This window comes from Nicotiana sylvestris, chromosome 2, assembly GCF_000393655.2.
Source record: "Nicotiana sylvestris chromosome 2, ASM39365v2, whole genome shotgun sequence".
NCBI lineage: Eukaryota > Viridiplantae > Streptophyta > Magnoliopsida > Solanales > Solanaceae > Nicotiana > Nicotiana sylvestris.
This window is the reverse complement of record NC_091058.1, coordinates 129111952-129130334: the sequence shown is the minus strand read 5'-3', so window position 1 is coordinate 129130334 and position 18383 is coordinate 129111952. Positions and strand designations below refer to the sequence as shown.

Here is an 18383-nt window from a genome sequence, read left to right as displayed (position 1 = left end):
AAAATATTACCAACAATGATGAGTTGTATGATCATATGCTCCCTTCTCTTCTTGAGATTCTGATTTGTTTGTTCTTTTCCCAGTCATTCGTTGTTAAAGACCTAAATTAAGGAAGTGACAAAGCTGACAATTAAGTATTCAAACTGGTACGTAATCATACTTGTGTGTTCTTTATTTAAATTTAAGTTAAAAGACGTAAAAGAATGGCAACTACGAGCACGTGGCAACTTTTCATGCTAAATAATCACGTCCACGTGTTGGAGCAAAGCACACGTGGCTGGGTTTTGAGCAGTTAATCACACTTAATTTAATAGCTAACTACTCGTTTTTCATGCACTAAACTCCAAAAGCGAAAAGGTTAACTTCGAGGGTTGTATGTTACGTAAGATTATCTGTCTGTCTATACTTACAAATGCTAAATTAATGTTTCTTTATTGGACAAACGTACAGCGTTGCAGAATTCCAGTATTTACCCGCCAAGACAAAAATGCTTTATATTCGGGGATATTGTAAACCTACGGCTACGAATGTGTATTAATTTTTCACATAATTGACGAGATAGAGAATTTTGTTTCCTGGTGATCAGAATGTAAAAAGGAGAGAGTTCAGTACTGCCGAAAGATTAAGGTATCGTTTAGTTTATCGTATAAAATTTTAGGAGAGTTCATAAATTATTTGGATGATCATACACAAAAAGAGTAATTAGCTAGTGGTGTAACTTTTCTGTTGGCCTTATAAACTTCGCATTACTAATAAATTACTATATATGTTGGAACATGTCAAAATATTATGCGAGAAGATTCAACAATAAGAGCTTATAAATTAGAGTAGCTAAAATTCTAAAAACAAAAATCCAGAGTAAACTAAACAATCCAGGAATAATAAATGCGAGCATAACAATCAAAGTAAACAATCCACGTTGTTATTCGCTGCTTAAATAATTCGCTCGTAATTATAAGTACGTAAACCAATGAACCCCTTCATTGTAGGCTGCTTCTCAAATCCAAGGCTCTCCGGTCTGGCTTCATAACACTAATTCTTTCTAGTGATTTACGATATAATGTTTTATTTTTTTTTGAAATAATTCTCTTAATCTATTTATTAATGATAAAAAATTATCTAGTGATTTACGACATAAAGTTCTTTGTATACGAAGATGTCAGTTTTGCTACGTTCAAAGGAGGAGATACAAAATAATTTCCTCAAAAGAAACACATTTACTGTTACAAAAGCAATGTCCATATAAAAATAAACCTCTATCCCAATGATAACTTGGAATATCAGGATTATCATTGTGTATCCCTAATGACAGCATACTTCATAGGTGCCGTCAGCTGTTAATGATTTCTATTGGTTTAGGATTTAGCTTTCAAGTTTCAACCTCTTTGTTCATAAAATTAATAAAAGTACATTTCAAATTATAACTTTTTATTAATAATAAATAAGTGAACAAAATTAAAATAAGGAAGAAAACCGTAATTCGTCAACCACAAAAGAAGTCAGTTTTATAAAACTAAACATGAAGAGAGGTATCTGAAATTATCTCTAAAGAACGAGTATATAATAGGCGTTTGGATGATATTCGAGTTGAAAATTTTCTCCTACACGTTTAGATTATATTTGTCCATGAGACTTTCTAAAAAAAGAGTTAATGAAGATTTGTGAAAGATTATTTTTTGGCTCAAATACATACTTGCAAATATTGAAATTAAATAACTTCACGTACTAAGCTAATAATTATGTCTATTATTTCAACTGTCATAATAGCTTTTATTCAAAATTTTAACTTTAAATACTTATTATATATAGTATGCATGCAACATACTTGATCGTACAAAATATTATTGATCTAAATTTATACATATAATTAAATATATTAACCAAAAAGTATATTCATTATATTAGTTATATTCAAAGTGATTATTGAAGAAAATTATGGAAGAAGAATTTGTATTTTTCTACTTCCGAAGCGCGATAAATTGCAATTTGAGGCTTTTAAGTTTAAGGAAAGGAATTTGAAAAAGAATAAAATTAAGTAAGTTGACTATTATATATTAAAACTAAACTATATTTGAATTCAAAAAAGGATAAAAGTAAAAAGTGAAGTAGTTTGCTGTATTAAGTACAAACTAGTTGAATTCAAAAGAAAGTAAAATAAAAAGAAGAGGAGAAAGTGGATTTTGAACCCAGGACCTCTAGCAAATCTGGAAACTCAAGTGCCCTACAAAACCACTCCTCCAATTCGCCTCTTTGTGTCTTAAAGCATAAGAAAAATATTTAAGGAATCCCAGATATATGCAGAGATATATATACAGAATTTTTGCTAAGGCTAACGGGTTGCGTGACCCCTCAACCATCAACGTAGGTCCGCGTATGATAATTTTAACCATTGAGTCAAGGTGTTGTAAATTTGGCTCTAGTTTCATGCTCTGCTTTTCCAACTGACAAATAAGGTTGGTTGAGTAAATGCATCAGACGTGCAGTAAATTCCATTCCTATGGTTAATTTACTATTCTCAGAAAACAAACCCGCGCTGCTGGTTTAATTAATACAACCTTCCAAATTCGTTTTCCTTTTTACAGTTTTTATTACTCAATCGATAATTATCTCTACCTAATACTTTGGCTGATTAATTAGCCAAAGCAGAAGTAGCACTGTTTGTACTTAGGACACTGCAATCAGCACAATATATATTGAAAAAATAATACTCCCTAAACCTAACTCAACTTCAAAAATTAATTATAAAGTAAATTTTATCCACAACATTGGATAAATAATAAGAGGAATAGATCTTAAAAAGTAACTCATAATTAAATGAATATTATTCAATATTACGAAAGATGAGAACTGCCTATGCCCTCAACCAATGTACACAGCTATTATTTTCTATAGTTGTTTAATGCCGACTTCACCCCATACTCCCCCAACCGAGAGTTTAGTCAAACTAACAGTATAACTAGTAGGTCTTCTGTATCAATTTAATGTCAGTAATGGGACACCTTGTAATTAAACGATGACAGTAATTAATCGCCTAATTGACCCTACTAGACCATGGAATCCAAAATGATTAAATTCAATTCATCAGTCCCTTTTTTAAGTACAGTTAGATTGGAGGAATTAATTAGTTAAAAAAGTATAATCATTTAAATTAATTTGGAACATATCAGGTGAAGTATTTTGCTTATAGTATGATAACTTTGTATTCCTCTAACTTAAACATTAGATTACTTAAGTAAGTAGCATTATCCAAAATGAGAAGACGACAAAAGTATTGCCATAAGCAATTAACTGAGCAGTGGTATTTATGACACACATGACACCAAGTCTAAAACTAGCAAGTGGGGGGTGGGGTCAGCTGCAGCTGCAGGTTAACCATAGATTAGATTAGGAACCAAGGTCAAAATACACTAGTGGTTAAGAAGGACAACCACAAAATCAAGATTTTTATTACAAGATTTTGCACTTCAGTCCCTGAATTGTTGATAAGCTTATTTTTGTCCTTATAATATCTGATCGCACACTTCTAACCTTCAACTAACATGTATATATGATATGCTACTTGTCAATCTTCCGAAATTTCGTTACTTATTACCTACTATATAAGTAATGTGCAATTTCTAAACGTTTTATTTTAGCTTGTCCTTTAAAAAATATTATCTTTTTTTATATAAAAATAATTTAACTTTATAATTCTCCTTTTACTCTTAATAAAATAATTTTTTACTACACAAATATCTAAGATTAATTTTAGAACATAAAGTTCAAAATCTTTTTTTTTTGTTAATAGCTAATCATACAAGCTACTAGCCCTACGATAGAGGAGCAAAATTCTCTAAAATGTCAATATCACATTACCACTTAAATTGAGATAGATTAGATGGAATATAAATATAACATAAATTCTATCTAAAGGTAGAAAAACATCCAATTAATGAGTTCAAGTTTAGCTCTATCTATCTAAATATGAGAAGGACCCAAAATAATAGTGTACCAATAGTTGAGGGATCAAAAGAAGAAAGATCCCATCTTATTATCTACGGTCATCACTAGTCATCCCTCATCATCATCATCTTCATCAACACAAAACCAAAAACAAACCCTTCATTTCTTTTTCATCCCCTCACTTCTCTCTTTACTAAAGCTTCTTCTTTTCTTCCTACCCTATTAACCTTTTTCCCATACGAATAAAGATGCTTCTTTTTTGTATGAAATCTTGACCCTAAATCTAATCATCAACTCTTAAGAGAAAAAGAAAGAGTTAGATGTTTTTCAGCCATGGACTTAACCAATAACACTTCTACTACTACTACTACTACTCCTACACTCACCAACACAACCACCATTACTACTACATCAGCTCATATCAAAACCCCAGAAGCTGAAATTGAAACCCCAACTCAGATCCAAAAACCTAAGCCTTTCTCTTTCAGTAATGGTGTCCTTAAACGCAAAAATCTCTTCCAACATCATCATCCTGTTGTCGTTATTTACAAAGAATGTCTCAAGAATCATGCTGCTAGCTTAGGTGGCCATGCGGTTGATGGCTGTGGAGAATTTATGCCTTCTCCTACTGCTAACCCAGCTGACCCAACATCTCTTAAATGCGCCGCTTGTGGCTGTCACCGGAATTTCCACCGCCGTGAGCCGGAAGAACCCGTCGTCATCCCACCACCACCTATCGCCACCGCAGCTCTTGAGTACCAACCTCACCACCGTCACCATCCTCCTCCACCACCTCCGCCGCTTCCTCGTGGGGACCACAGCAGCCCGAATTCTCCATCTCCACCGCCGATTTCTTCAGCTTATTACCCGGCTTCTGCACCTCACATGCTCTTAGCCTTGAGTGCTGGCTTTTCTGGCGAAAAAAATCATAACCCCATATCAAGCCCGGTGGTAAATACTACTAACTCTAACGGGAGAAAGCGTTTCAGGACGAAGTTCACTCCGGATCAGAAGGTGAAAATGCTGGAATTTGCAGAAAGAGTTGGGTGGAAAATGCAGAAGCGAGATGAAGATCTGGTGAGAAGTTTCTGCAACGAAATTGGAGTTGAAAAGGGTGTTTTAAAAGTATGGATGCACAATAACAAGAATACTTTTGGGAAGAAATTAGATCAACACCACCTCGCCGACATCAACATCAACAACAATGGTAACAGTACTAACGTCGTTAATGGTTTTTGTATTGTTAGTAGAAATAACAACAGTCATCATCATAACAGCACCGACTCAGCAGAATTTCACCTTCACCATCACGAAAGCAGCAATGACGACAACAAGATTATTGACCATATTAAAAGTGTTAGTACTGCTAATGTTGTTGTCGGTACTAATGGGTCTTCTTCTTCGTCTTGATCTTAGATGGAATATGAGTGAAAAATGGATAAATAAGGTTTTAATTAGAATTAGTGCAAGGAAGAGAGAATCTTTGAGGCTGGTACTAGCTATTATTAGTCACGTTTATTTGTTTTTTAGAACTGTTTTTTTTTCTTTGTTCAGTAATCAGTGCTCAGCTTATGAAGATAACAATGGTAACTAAGATTGTTCCAACGAGCAAATTAATTTGTTAATTTTTCCTTTTGATTCCTGCCTTTGTAAATTATGCTACGTACTTTTATATCTTACTGTACTTAATTTATTCAAACACGTTCTTTGTGGAGTATTAATCTTCGCTTACCCTCTTCTACCATTTTTGCTTTTGTCTGATGAGCATTTATTCCTTTTCCTTCTGTTTTTTTTTCTTTCTGTTGTTTGCTTTAAGTTACAAATTTGCATGTCTGCAATTAGATACTGTATTTGTTTCTGTGGCTATTTGTCAGAGAAAAGAGAGAGGAATGCAGGGTAGGGACTATGGACCTGGGGTAGAGGGGAGTGTTCATTTTGATTCTTGTCTGTGATTAAGAAGCACAAAGTGCATAACATGCATTTAGGGCGAATACCGATAATAATTTAATGATCAGTGTAGCTTTACTTTGGTGTTTGACACAATTACAGTGCTTACACTTCATGATTAAATTTTACACTATCAATATAATTTTGTATGTTATTACAAGTTACCTATGTTTTTTTATTTTTCAAGTTATGGCGTATAAGTTTATTATTGTATCTAATTAACAAAGTCAGTGCACATAATTTACTCTTCTTTGTCTAGATTTCTGGAGGTCTGTTTTATACTCTATTATCCAACATGGAAAAAGGGTAGTCTTCACAGTATAGGATGTGTCGGTTCCTCTTATTGTATATCTCTAATTAATGATTTCCTCGTATAACCACTTGTTGACTTAATTGTAAATATAACTAATCGTACTACTAATATTTTAATGGTGGGTAGTACTTTTAACAGGTCTAATAAGCTAAATCCGTGCATTATATCGAGTTTACCTTTTTAAGAATTTTGGGGTTATGTGCAAGTGTAGTTTGGTGGGTTGATGCAGACAAAACACTAGCCTCAAAGATAGTCTTAAAGGAATATATATGCTAAGAAGACAATTAAACTCTACCTATAGGGATAAGAATTTAAATCTCAAAATTGACAAAATTCATTTATGATTCTTTTCCCTTTTATCTACCTAACTAATTTTGGTGACAAATTCTATGCTAATGAAAAGTAGTATAAAAAGAAAATAATTTAACTCTGGTTAGAAAGGGAGGAACAAAATATTTAACTTATAAGCCTTATAAGGAAGACAGAAAAGAGAAGTTTTGGAGCAACAATAAAGTTATTTTCTATAACGAATAATAAGGCACGAGTTCAAGTCGGTGGCCCTTTTATATTAAGGGAGGTGGTGTAGTTGTAGTTAGTCGAATATTATTAGGAGGTGACATAAGAATACGGCCGCGCCATCACGTAGACTGTAGCACAAGGTGGGTGGTTTCGTTTAGGTTCTGTTTCTGAGGGTAATTTAATAAAGTCAGTAATCTTGTTTTCTCGAAATGTGAGATTAGGGAGATTGAGATTCAACAACCTAAAGGTATGGGGGCAATGGGTCAGTTGGCCCTTTCATAAATGCTGGAGGAGAAGGTTGGGTATAGCTGTCCTGTCTGGGATTTACATAATTGACTGTTTCCTTTATTCGGTAGAATTAAAATCATGATTGATTACAGGCCTTGATCCAAACTCATGAGTGTCAAAACGTAATAATCCTCCATGCCTAAACACCACATGTAAACTTGTTTCAAGTCTTTTCAATTTGGTTAGGATTGGAAGTTGTCCTATCATAATACAAATAGAAGTCCCTCCAAATTATTAGTTTAAGAACAAAATACAAATGAAAATAAAGAATCTAATTAGGTATGGAAATTCACGAAACCAGTACAATTTCAAAAGTCCAATTGGCCGAGACGGAGCTAGAAGTTACGGATTCGGCGTGTTAAAAAATTTATTAAATATATTCAAATATTAAATTTAGCTAGCGTTTGATCATAGATTCTAAATTTGTTTTGAAAAATCTAATCTGGGTGAAGTTTGGTTTGAAGATGAAAATGTGATTGAACATCGGTCACTTATTATGGATAGGAGGAAGTATTATTTTATAAAATTGAAATCTCTGCTTCCCTGCTTCTGCCAATATGAAAATTTTCCAAGATATGCAAGGCTTCGCCGCACAAGTATCGCACGGCTCAATTCAGGAACAGCAGAAAACGCCTTTCATTTTTTAACTCTTTGTCGGCATTTTCCGCCTGTAATAACAAGCTCTTGAGCCTTCTTATCGACTTCCATTTTAGTTAAGTACTTTTGTTACATAGAAGAAATTACCAATAAGGAATTTAAGGATACTTTTTTTAAATCATATAGTCGAAGAATTCAAAAATTACTACATCGTTCCGGTCTGAAGGGAAGAAAAGTGGTGGATGGAAATGATCATAATTAGGAGATGAGTTGTCTTGATGTTAAAACAATACTCCCTCCGTCTCGAATTAATAGTAGTTATTTTAGCTTAAAATAAAATATATATATACAAAAACTAAATATCAAAATATTATATTTCCCAAGGTCGTGATGTGGGGTGGGGTGGGGGTGGGGGTATCTTGATTGTGTTCTTTTAAGGTGTCTCTGCTACTTGTTTAGTATAGGAGTAGGACACGGTGGGGCGTTTTTAGCTTTCAACATGTAGTGTTGTTCAAGTTGAGATGATGCTTATTGTCCTCCCATCCCAAAATATTGGACTTCAGACTTCTCCATCAATTCAATAGAATGGCGTTTTCTTAAAAATAATTCAATAGATAAGTGAACTTAGCACCTATAAAGTACGGCAAATAAATAATTTGTTAAACTAACCCGCTATACATGTAAAAGATCTTCACAACGTCAGCTGTTTATATAAGTTGATTATAATGGTCCCAAAAATTAAATTAATCGAAGAAGAAAAAAGGGAACACTGTTCACGTTGATGTAGCATTGGTTGCGTTAAGGTGAGAAACATTACTCATATTCTCGGCCATCATCAGTCGTCCGGGTATTGGTCAAAATCTGACCATCACGACCAGGTCGTCCAACACCCCGCGCCCAGTAACTGTACAATGAAAGCCAATAGAGCCTGCTCCATTTCTCCTCTGCGACATTTTACAAGTCAAAAAGAGTAATGCTTAAAAACAAGACCAGGACACATTGACGACAAGAAAATGTCAAGTCAAGCAATGAGCAAAGGGTTCTGGACTATATATAGCCATAGAATTCTCAACAAGCGGGGGGCTTAGCCATTCTTCAAAAGGGGAGGACAAAAAGCCTCTTCCGGGGATATGAGAAAACAGAGAAAATGATCTCATTAAACCCTGTAAATCTACTTTCTCATGAGTGGGTGAGGAAGACAATGTTTAAACTTAATAAGATCGATCTTATTTCTTTCGTCTCATATGCGTTCATTATCATTAATGTTTCGATATGGAATTAATTGTCTTTGGCTAAAATTTACCCCTTCATCTTTGATTGATTTGTTCAAAAGGATTTTAACTTCTTTTGAATCAAACAATTTGGCACCGTCTGTGGGGATTTCTTAGTGAAAACTCCTAGTTTTTCCCAGATCAAAGCTGAGAAGCACAATCATTCGCCGAAAGAAGCACGAAGGGAGAATTTCACTCACGCGAGACATGGGAACAACACGGTAAGGGAAGAATAGCCGAGTGGGTTTACCAAACCTGGAGTTCCTCGCCCCATCAACTGCAAATCTTCTAAACTAGGCAAACAGTGCTTCAAAACCAGCTAAGCGAAGAAAATCTCACCCACACCTTCCACACTTCGTCAGGGAAAGCACATAAGATCCGCGGGAACGAACGAACACAAGGACATCTTGATTAAAGAACAAAAAGTACTTCAAATACAGCCAAAACCCTCCCTGCCGGCAGCATCTCCGAGCTGAACGGCCGGAGTCAGACAAGAAAACTATAATGCGTGCACAACGTGAGCCTATACGAAACGTTGACGCCACTTGTCCACCAGCGTTGCACCATATGATGCAAGCAATATCAAACAAACTGGGACTCCTACGGAAGATGCCCAACTCTCCAGAAACTGGGACTAACGACGGGCTGTTATTTCGACAAGTTCGAAATAACACCCTTCAAGGCCAAAGGCCTTCGCCATCAAAAAAGAAAGGTTCGACCTCGATCGAACGACGAATGGTTGTTATTTCGATAAGTTCGAAATAACACCCTTCAAGGCCAAGGGCCTTCGCCATCAAAAAAGAGGGGTCAACTTCGATCGAACGACGACATGCTGTTATTTCGATCAGTTTGAAATAATACCCTTCAAGGCCAAGGGCCTTCGTCATAAATCCTCGATCGAACTACGATGGGCTGTTATTTCGATAAGTTCGAAATAACACTCTTAAAGGCGAAGGGCCTTCGCCATCAAAAAAGAAAGGTTCGACCTCGATTGAACGACGACAGACTGTTATTTCGACAAGTTCGAAATAACACCCTTCAAGTCAAAGGGCCTTCGCCATCAAAAATTTCGACCTCGATTGAACGACGACGGGCTGTTATTTCGATAAGTTCAAAATAACATCCTTCAAGGCGAAGGGCCTTCGCAATCAAAAAAGAGAGGTTCAACCTCGATCGAACGCTGACGGGCTGTTATTTTGATAAGTTCGAAATAACACCCTTCAAGGCCAAGGGCCTTTGCCATCAAAAAAGAGGTGTTCGACCTCGATCGAACGACGATGGGCTGTTATTTCGATAAGTTCAAAATAACACCCTTCAAGGCCAAGGTCCTTCGCAATAAAAAAAGAGGGGTCAACCTCGATCGAACAACGACGGGCTATTATTTCGATAATTTGAAATAACACCCTTCAAGGCGAAGGGCCTTTGCCATCAAAAAAGAAAGGTTTGACCTCGATCGAACGGCGACGGGTTGTTATTTCGACAAGTTCGAAATAACACCCTTCAAGGCCAAGGGCCTTCGCCATCAAAAAAGAAAGGTTCGACCTCGATTGAACGATGACGGGCTGTTATTTCGATAAGTTCAAAATAACACCCTTCAAGGCGAAGGGCCTTCGCGATCAAAAAAGAAATGTTCGACCTCGATCAAACGCCGACAGGCTATTATTTCGATAAGTTCGAAATAACACTCTTCAAGGCCAAGGGCCTTCGCCATCAAAAAAGAGGGGTTCGACCTCGATCGAACGACGACGGGCTGTTCTTTCGATAAGTTCGAAATAACACCCTTCAAGGCCGAGGGCCTTCGCCATAAAAAAATAAAGGTTCGACCTCAATCGAACGACGACGGGCTGTTATTTTGATAAGTTCGAAATAACACCCTTCAAGGCCAAAGACCTTCGCCATCAAAAAAGAAAGGTTCGACCTCGATCAAACGATGACGGGCTATTATTTCGATAAGTTCGAAATAACACCCTTTTAGGCCAAGGTCCTTCTCCATCAAAAAAGAAAGGTTCGACCTCGATCGAACGACAACAAGCTGTTATTTCTATAAGTTCAAAATAACACCCTTCAAGGCCAAATGCCTTCGCCATCAAATAAGAAAGGTTCGACCTCGGTCGAACGACGACAGGCTGTTATTTCGATAAGTTCGAAATAACACCCTTCAAAGCCAAGGGCCTTCGCCATCAAAAAAGAGGGGTTCGACCTCGATCGAACGACGAGATGTTATTTCGATAAGTTCGAAATAACACCCTTCAAGGCCAAGGGCCTTCGCTATCAAAAAAGAAAAGTTCGACCTCGATCGAACGACGACGGGCTGTTATTTTGATAAGTTCGAAATAACACCTTTCAAGGCCAAGGGCCTTCACCATAAAAAAAGAGGGGTTCGACCTCGATCGAACGACGATGGGCTGTTATTTCGAAAAGTTCGAAATAACACCCTTCAAGGCAAAAGACCTTCGCCATCAAAAAAGAATTGTTCGACCTCGATCGAACGATGACGGGCTGTTATTTCGATAAGTTCGAAATAACATCCTTCAAGGACAAGGGCCTTCGCCATCAAAAAAGAGGGATTCGACCTCGATCGAATGATGACGGCCTGTTATTTTGATAAGTTCAAAATAACATCCTTCAAGGCCAAGGACCTTCACCATCAAAAAAGAAAGGTTTGACCTCAATCGAACGACGACGGGATGTTATTTTAATAAGTTCAAAATAACACCCTTCAAGGCCAAGGGCCTTCGCCATCAAATAAGAAGGGTTCGACCTCGATCGAGCGACAACGGGCTGTTATTTTGATAAGTTCGAAATAATACCTTTTATGGCCAAAGGCCTTCGCCATCAAAAAAGAAAGGTTCAACCTCGATCGAATGACGATGGTCTGTTATTGTGATAATCTCGAAATAACAACCTTTAAGGCCAAGGACCTTCGCCATCAAATAAGAAAGGATCGACTTTGATCGAACGATTACGGGGCTGTTGTTTCGATAAAATTCGAAATGACACGACATGCCGACATTTCGATAAGTCCAAAATGACATCACCAAAGGTCAACAACCAATGGAAAAAAAGAAAACTCGGACTCGTCAGGCGACTCTATCTTGCACCAAAGCCATGAACAGTTGGAATAAAAATTATAGTACAAGGCAAGTAGCGAAGGAGAGAATTTTAATTTATGCAAACTCCCGGTGCGGGCTACCGCCACTTACATATGGCCCAGGCCAACCAATAAAAAAAAAGAGAAGAAGAAGAAACGAACAAACGACAGTCGACAAACAAAATAAAAAAACAACAAAGGACAACATTCTTCATTCGGCGTCATCACCGCCGTCACCATAACCACTGTTATTGTCACACCTCCTTTTCCCGCACCCGAGAGGGTACAAGGGAGTTTTTTCCAATTAAAGGACAATCAAAATGAGATTGGTTTATTTATTTCAGAGTCGCCACTTGGGAGATTTAGGGTGTCCCAAGTCACCAATTTTAATCCCGAATCGAGGAAAAGAAAGACTCCGTATTATAGTCTGCGTACCAGAAATCCGGATAAGGAATTCTGTTAACCCGGGAGAAGGTGTTAGGCATTCCCGAGTTCGGTGGTTCTAGCACGGTCGCTCAACTGTTATATTCGGCTTGATTATCTGATTTTATACAAATGTGAACTTATGTGCAAATTTTAACTCTTGACCGCTTTTATTATTTTTTACGAGAATTGCAACGTCGTGAAAATATATCTCAAACCACGTTACGTCAATGCACCCGTGGTTATTGACATATCTCGACTCGGTTGAGATTTGGATTTGGGTCACATAAATGCGCACCCGAATTAAGGAAAATAAATTATTAAGACGCGCCTAAAGCAACTAACGTATTGTTATTTTGAGGAAGGCCGTAAAATTTGCTAAACGGCATGTCCCGGATTCTAAGTATTTTAATATATATGCATTTAGAGGGCCCCGCAGCTTCTACATTTTTTGTTTGTCGAGGCTCGTCTCGTTCATTATTAAAATAAAAGAAATTGCAACGTCATGGAAATGCATCTCAGACCACATCACAATCAATGTACCCGTGATTAGAGACACACTTCGATTTCGTTGAGATTTGGATCTGGGTCACATAAGTGTGCACCCGAGTTTAAGGAGATAACGTTATTAAATACGTGCCTAAAATGACTAGCGTATCATTATTTTGGGAAGGCCGTGGGATTTTGCTAGACGGTCCGTTCCGAAGTCTAAGTAATTTTAAAACAAATATTTACTGAGGGCCCCGCGATTTTTGTATTTTTCGGCGAGGCTCATCTCATTTTATTTTTAAGGATAAACCTACAACAACTACATTTTTCTTATTAAGTTTGTCTCTAAAATAAAGAAAACTCTTAATTAATTACATGCTGAAAAACGTAATTTGTTAGTTATTAGTTTATGACTAACACAAATGAAAACTTGCAGCAGAGTTTGTACAAAAGGGATTGCTTTCGTTCTACATTCTATTACTCAAGAAGACTGAGACATGAGATTACCGCACAATAATATCGAAACAGATTATTCTTAGGCGAAGTATTCAGACGTATTCGACCTTGTTCATTGACGGGCATACGTACGAAGTTCAGTTAATTATTTCTTACATGCTTGACACTAAAAAAACGGAACAACTGAAACTAACCCTGTCTAACTTAAACGGTATTACAATGTGTTTAGCTATACTATTTTTCTTTTTGCTATAATCCAAATTGCCTAATATGCCTTCGAAATACACATTACCTACTGGTGAATTAAGATGACACAAATATGATCACTGCATTTATTTTAACAGACCTTATGTGAAACCCTTGTTGGCCGAGTGTCACTATTCTCCAGCTAACTTCTTTTCTGATTTACATACAACAACAGGTTACAGACCAAACTCAATAAGGCTAAAAATTGTTTCGTTACATAGTTTGAAAGCCAAACTTTACATGTTGAACATATAAGTATTTTAAACTACAAACAGCCGAGAAGTGGTAACTATGCTAGTGTTTGGGCTGCAATACTTCTCATGCTCTTATTCAACTCCAAACTTCACCATTTACATCAATGAATTTAGAATGGGTACCTGGATGTTTGAAAAATAAGAAGGAGATGAAGAAAAGTATCTGCAACAGGCAACCAAACAGCAAGCAACACAACAACAATAACCAGCCACAGTAATGAAGCTCACAAGTGGTCGAGCACCAGGCAAACCAAACCCAGGAAACAGAGTAGTAAAATGCAGCCGAGAAAACCAGAATGTTCAATGCAGTAGCAGCAGAAATTCAATAACCACAAAAGCTCAGCAAACAACCAACAACAATCAGCAAAGACAGCTTGATCAACTTGAACTCTTACACAGTTTTCAGATGATACTTATTCACAGTATTCTGAAATTTCTTTCTGTTTTTTTCTCTCTGAAGACTAAAAGTCCACCCCTTTCTTAACTAAAAATCACTCTATTTATAAGCCTAAAAGAGAACCCTCTCAGGTCTGTCTGGAATTTCCAGCCTAAGGTCTGCCCATCCCCTTCATTCCACATGCCTAAGCATCTTCTTGATGCAAAACATTTTGTTCCCCACGCCTGGACTATTGCTCTATTCAAGAGTCATGGGTTTAGTTAAGTATTAAACTCCCATACTCTTATGTTTTGTCCCCACTAATACTAGATTAATAGTATTTCTGATTAAACAATTGATAGCCCATTAATCCTGAATATTTAATCAGTCTTTGCCCCAACCAAAACTATCCCACAGACCCTTGATCATTGCTGTCTTGCCTCACCCCTTCCTTCTATTGTATCTGCCAATTACTAGTTCGAATCCCCCTCCCACAGCTAACAAACCAACCTATAATCAGTCCAACACAAGCCTTCAACAAAATCAGCCAGTAACTGGCTGTGAAACTAACCTAAATCACTCAGTTAGGTTGTTTGTTATTTAATACTGTGAAACTAACGTCAAACATGTGTCGATTCGACTTTGCGAGTTATAACGTATACTAATTAGCCGCTAATCGACTAAACTTAAAATAGAAACAAACTAAGTGTCTTAGGCCTTTTTCGGACAACAATGGAACTTTACAACACTTAATTATTTGACGACGTTACTCAGGTCGACTATACAAACTAATATACGTAACAATTAATCGACAAACATCACAGACTAAACAAAGCACCAATTTATTTCCAAACTCGGGGCATTTAACATAGAGTTTATGAAACTTAACTGGTCGTCAACATCAATCGAGGCGACTAAACATCTTATAGCACTTCAATTAATATTTGAGAAAAGAAATCGACCAAACAAAAGGGTCTTTGAAGATGGACAGAAAATAATCAAAAACAAATATAAAACAAATCCACAAACACATGCATAAACCTAAACAAGAGGAAAGAAAAGACGATTACATAGGACACTTACCTCAAACGAAACAGGTTTGGTTTTTTTAGAGTTCTTGAACTCAGATTTGGGATTCGAAGAGTTCTACTTATATTCGACCGGAACCAAAGTTGATTAGGGTATGAGGGATGTTAGGGGAGTGACTAGGGTGAATTTGGGACTCATCCGGTGACTTAAGGTTTTGGCTCGAATCTTTGATCGAAGATTCGAGCACCTTAGAGGTGATTCGAAGTTAGGTGATTAGGGATTTGTGTTCAGGGGGGCTCGTAGGTCCAGTGGTGTAACTATGGTAGCCACCGGCATCTTGGCCGCCGGATTTATGCTGATAGGGCACCAGGGCGGCTGTTAGGGTTTCGGGGGTTTGGGGTCCCTTCTGAGAGAGACGAAAGAACGGGGGTGGGTGTTTGGATAGGGGCGGGGTAAAAGGGTTAGGTTTATATATGCATTGAGGGTTTAGATCCTGGCCGTTAGATCAAGTGAGATCTATGGCCAGGATCTATTCACTTGGGAAGAATGATGTCGTTTAGGTGTGTGGTAGGTGCGACCGGGTGGGGGACTGGATCGGGTCAAATTTTGACGGGTCTAGGGGAAGGCCTGGATCCGTTGGATCAAAAGGGTGGATGGCTCAGATCAATTGCCTAAGACGGCGTCGTTTGGGTAAATGAGCAGCCTGATCAAGACCGTCCGTTTGAATCAGATCAACGGTTCCAACAGGGATGCTGATACGACGTCGTTTGGGGTCCATGCTTGGGCAGGCCTGGTCTGAATTGGACCTGGGTGCTGGTTTTGGGCTGCTTCTGGGCCTTAAAATTTTGAAACAAATAGGCCCAATCCGATTTTCTAAATAATTTGCATTCTTTTCCTTTGTTTTCTAATTTTAAAATACAACTAAATTAAAATGAGTTTAAAAACACACATTAATCAACACTTAACACAATTATCACAAACATATTAAAAATTCTTTAAATGGTTAAATCACAGCCTAAAATAAAAGACGCATATTTTGTGAATTTTCTTTTAATGACTGAATTATGGCTTAATTAACATGACATACATATTTTGTATTTTGCTTGATAAGATAAAAATGAAAAAATGGACAGAACCACAAATGAGTACCAGCACATATCACGTAAAATCAAAAAAATTGTACAGCGAGGTGTCAATGATTGTATTTTGGAGTGATTGTCTGTGGAGCAAAAATCACGTGCTTACAGTCATCACCGACTCCAAGAGGTTCTCCATCACCATCATCCGCATCCCCATTAGATTTGGGCATCGTTGCATCATATCCACAGTTAATACGAGCCTCACGAGCTTTCGCCCGTGCTTCTTCGTAAGCAGCCTCGGCCACGGTGCCCGCCTCCCACAAATTCTTATATATGTCCCGCTGGGCTTCAGCATAAACCCAGAGCTCATGCGTTTGGCAAGGAACGACAGCGGAAGATGACTCAACCCGGGCCCGTAATCGTTCATTCTCCGCCTCCAAGGCCGTGACCCGATCTCCCAGAACCAACGCCTCAAGATCAATCACGCCAATGCGGTCCTCGAGCCTCGCTCTTCAGAGTGGTTGTCGCTCTCTCCGACTCCTGTTCAGACTGGAGTACACGAATGGTGTTCTCCAGAGCCGTCGCCCTCACCAAAGCCTCAAACCAGGCTCTCTCAACGCTCTCCAAGCCAGCGACTTTGCTCTCCATAGCGATCAGTTTCCTCGTCCATTCCAGGCTCATCGCCTCAACCTTGACCAAGTTCTCGTCCATCTACGACTGCATCGACCTCAACCTACCATGTAAATGCTCGCATTCCGCTGCGACCCCCTACCCAACTCGAGCTCCTCTTCCTTAATGCGAAGTTGCTCTTCGAGCTCGCTCTTGCTGCGGATGGTCTGCATCAATTCCTGGTCCCTTTTCTCCAACTCCTTACCGAGAGCCCGATTACGGGGATTCGTCCTCAGTCGCTCGTGTATCTCGCGACATCTGTCACGGTAGCAACGGTATTTCTCCAACATCTTCAAGAAAACCCTTGCCCGGATGTTGGCCCTGCAAATGCTTTCCACTTCCACCATGTATGTCTGGAAAACAAAAAGATGGGGTTAAACTAGTACTTTTGAAAAGGGGGAAAGCATAAAGCAAAAGCAAAATACAAAGTACCCTTAAGCCCATGACAACCACCTCGTCCCTTAACTTAACATTAGGGACATCCCGAAGGGACTCATTCTCAGCTTCTGAGCATAACAAGCTGAATTGTGGCACTAGATCCTCTCCTTCCGCCAGGAGGTTAATGCCTAAAGGGATCCGAAGAACACGGGCTGAGCCCCCCGCATTAACCACCGAATGAGTAAGGCCCTCATCGAACATCCTGACATCATCAGGGTCCAGGTCTGATTCAGATTCATACTCATCAAACACCACGCCTTTTCCTCTTTCCGCTGCTGAAGGAGGGGCACGACCCGCTGCGGAAGATGAGGGCACGTCTGAAGTCACAACAGCGGCGCCGAAGGTCTGGTTCTCTATCACGATAATATGTTGATCCTCAGTAACAACAAGGACTTCTGATTGATCCAAGACGACATCGGGAGTTTCTGACTGCTGTCCATGGGCGCCAACAACTTCGACGGCCTGCTCTACCCCTATGAGGGGAGCCGCAATAACACCCTCTCTAGAGCCCATCGGGGGATAATTGTCCAGGCGAATCACTGTTTGGGGCGCCGTCTCAAACTCTACTCCTCGTCTCTTCGACGACCCCTCCTCCTTCTCTCCAGTAGACGGTGACTCATTCGTGGGACGAACAACATTAGTCGAGACCTCGTCCTGAGAAGCCTCCCTCACCGGAGTAACCAAGGCCGCGGATTCGACGTAAGCAGCCTTCGATGAAGGTCGTGCCGTAGATACTGCGATAGGGAGAGCAGATGCGGTCGGCTGGCGAAAAGCTAGTTGAGGTGCCCTTACTCTCCGCACCCTCCCTGACAACGACGAATAACGCTTGAGAAGCTAAGCAAAAAAAAGAGAAGAGAAAATGATGGTACATAAAGACGTCGTCTCATTTGTGAGGGGACTGCGTCCGAACCTCTCATGAAAGGTCGACCATGTGCGAATTCCCACTATATGGGAAA

General features: G+C 38.7%; 1 protein-coding gene across 1 annotated transcript; it reads left to right on the top strand.

Annotated features, from left to right (window-relative positions):
- Positions 1-4029: 4029 nt before the first annotated feature.
- LOC104235763 (zinc-finger homeodomain protein 9-like) lies at positions 4030-5659 on the top strand. Its single transcript, XM_009789575.2, has one exon. It carries the CDS (start codon positions 4276-4278, stop codon positions 5350-5352), a length of 1077 nt encoding a protein of 358 aa, XP_009787877.1. The 5' UTR covers positions 4030-4275; the 3' UTR covers positions 5353-5659.
- The last annotated feature ends 12724 nt before the right edge of the window (positions 5660-18383 follow it).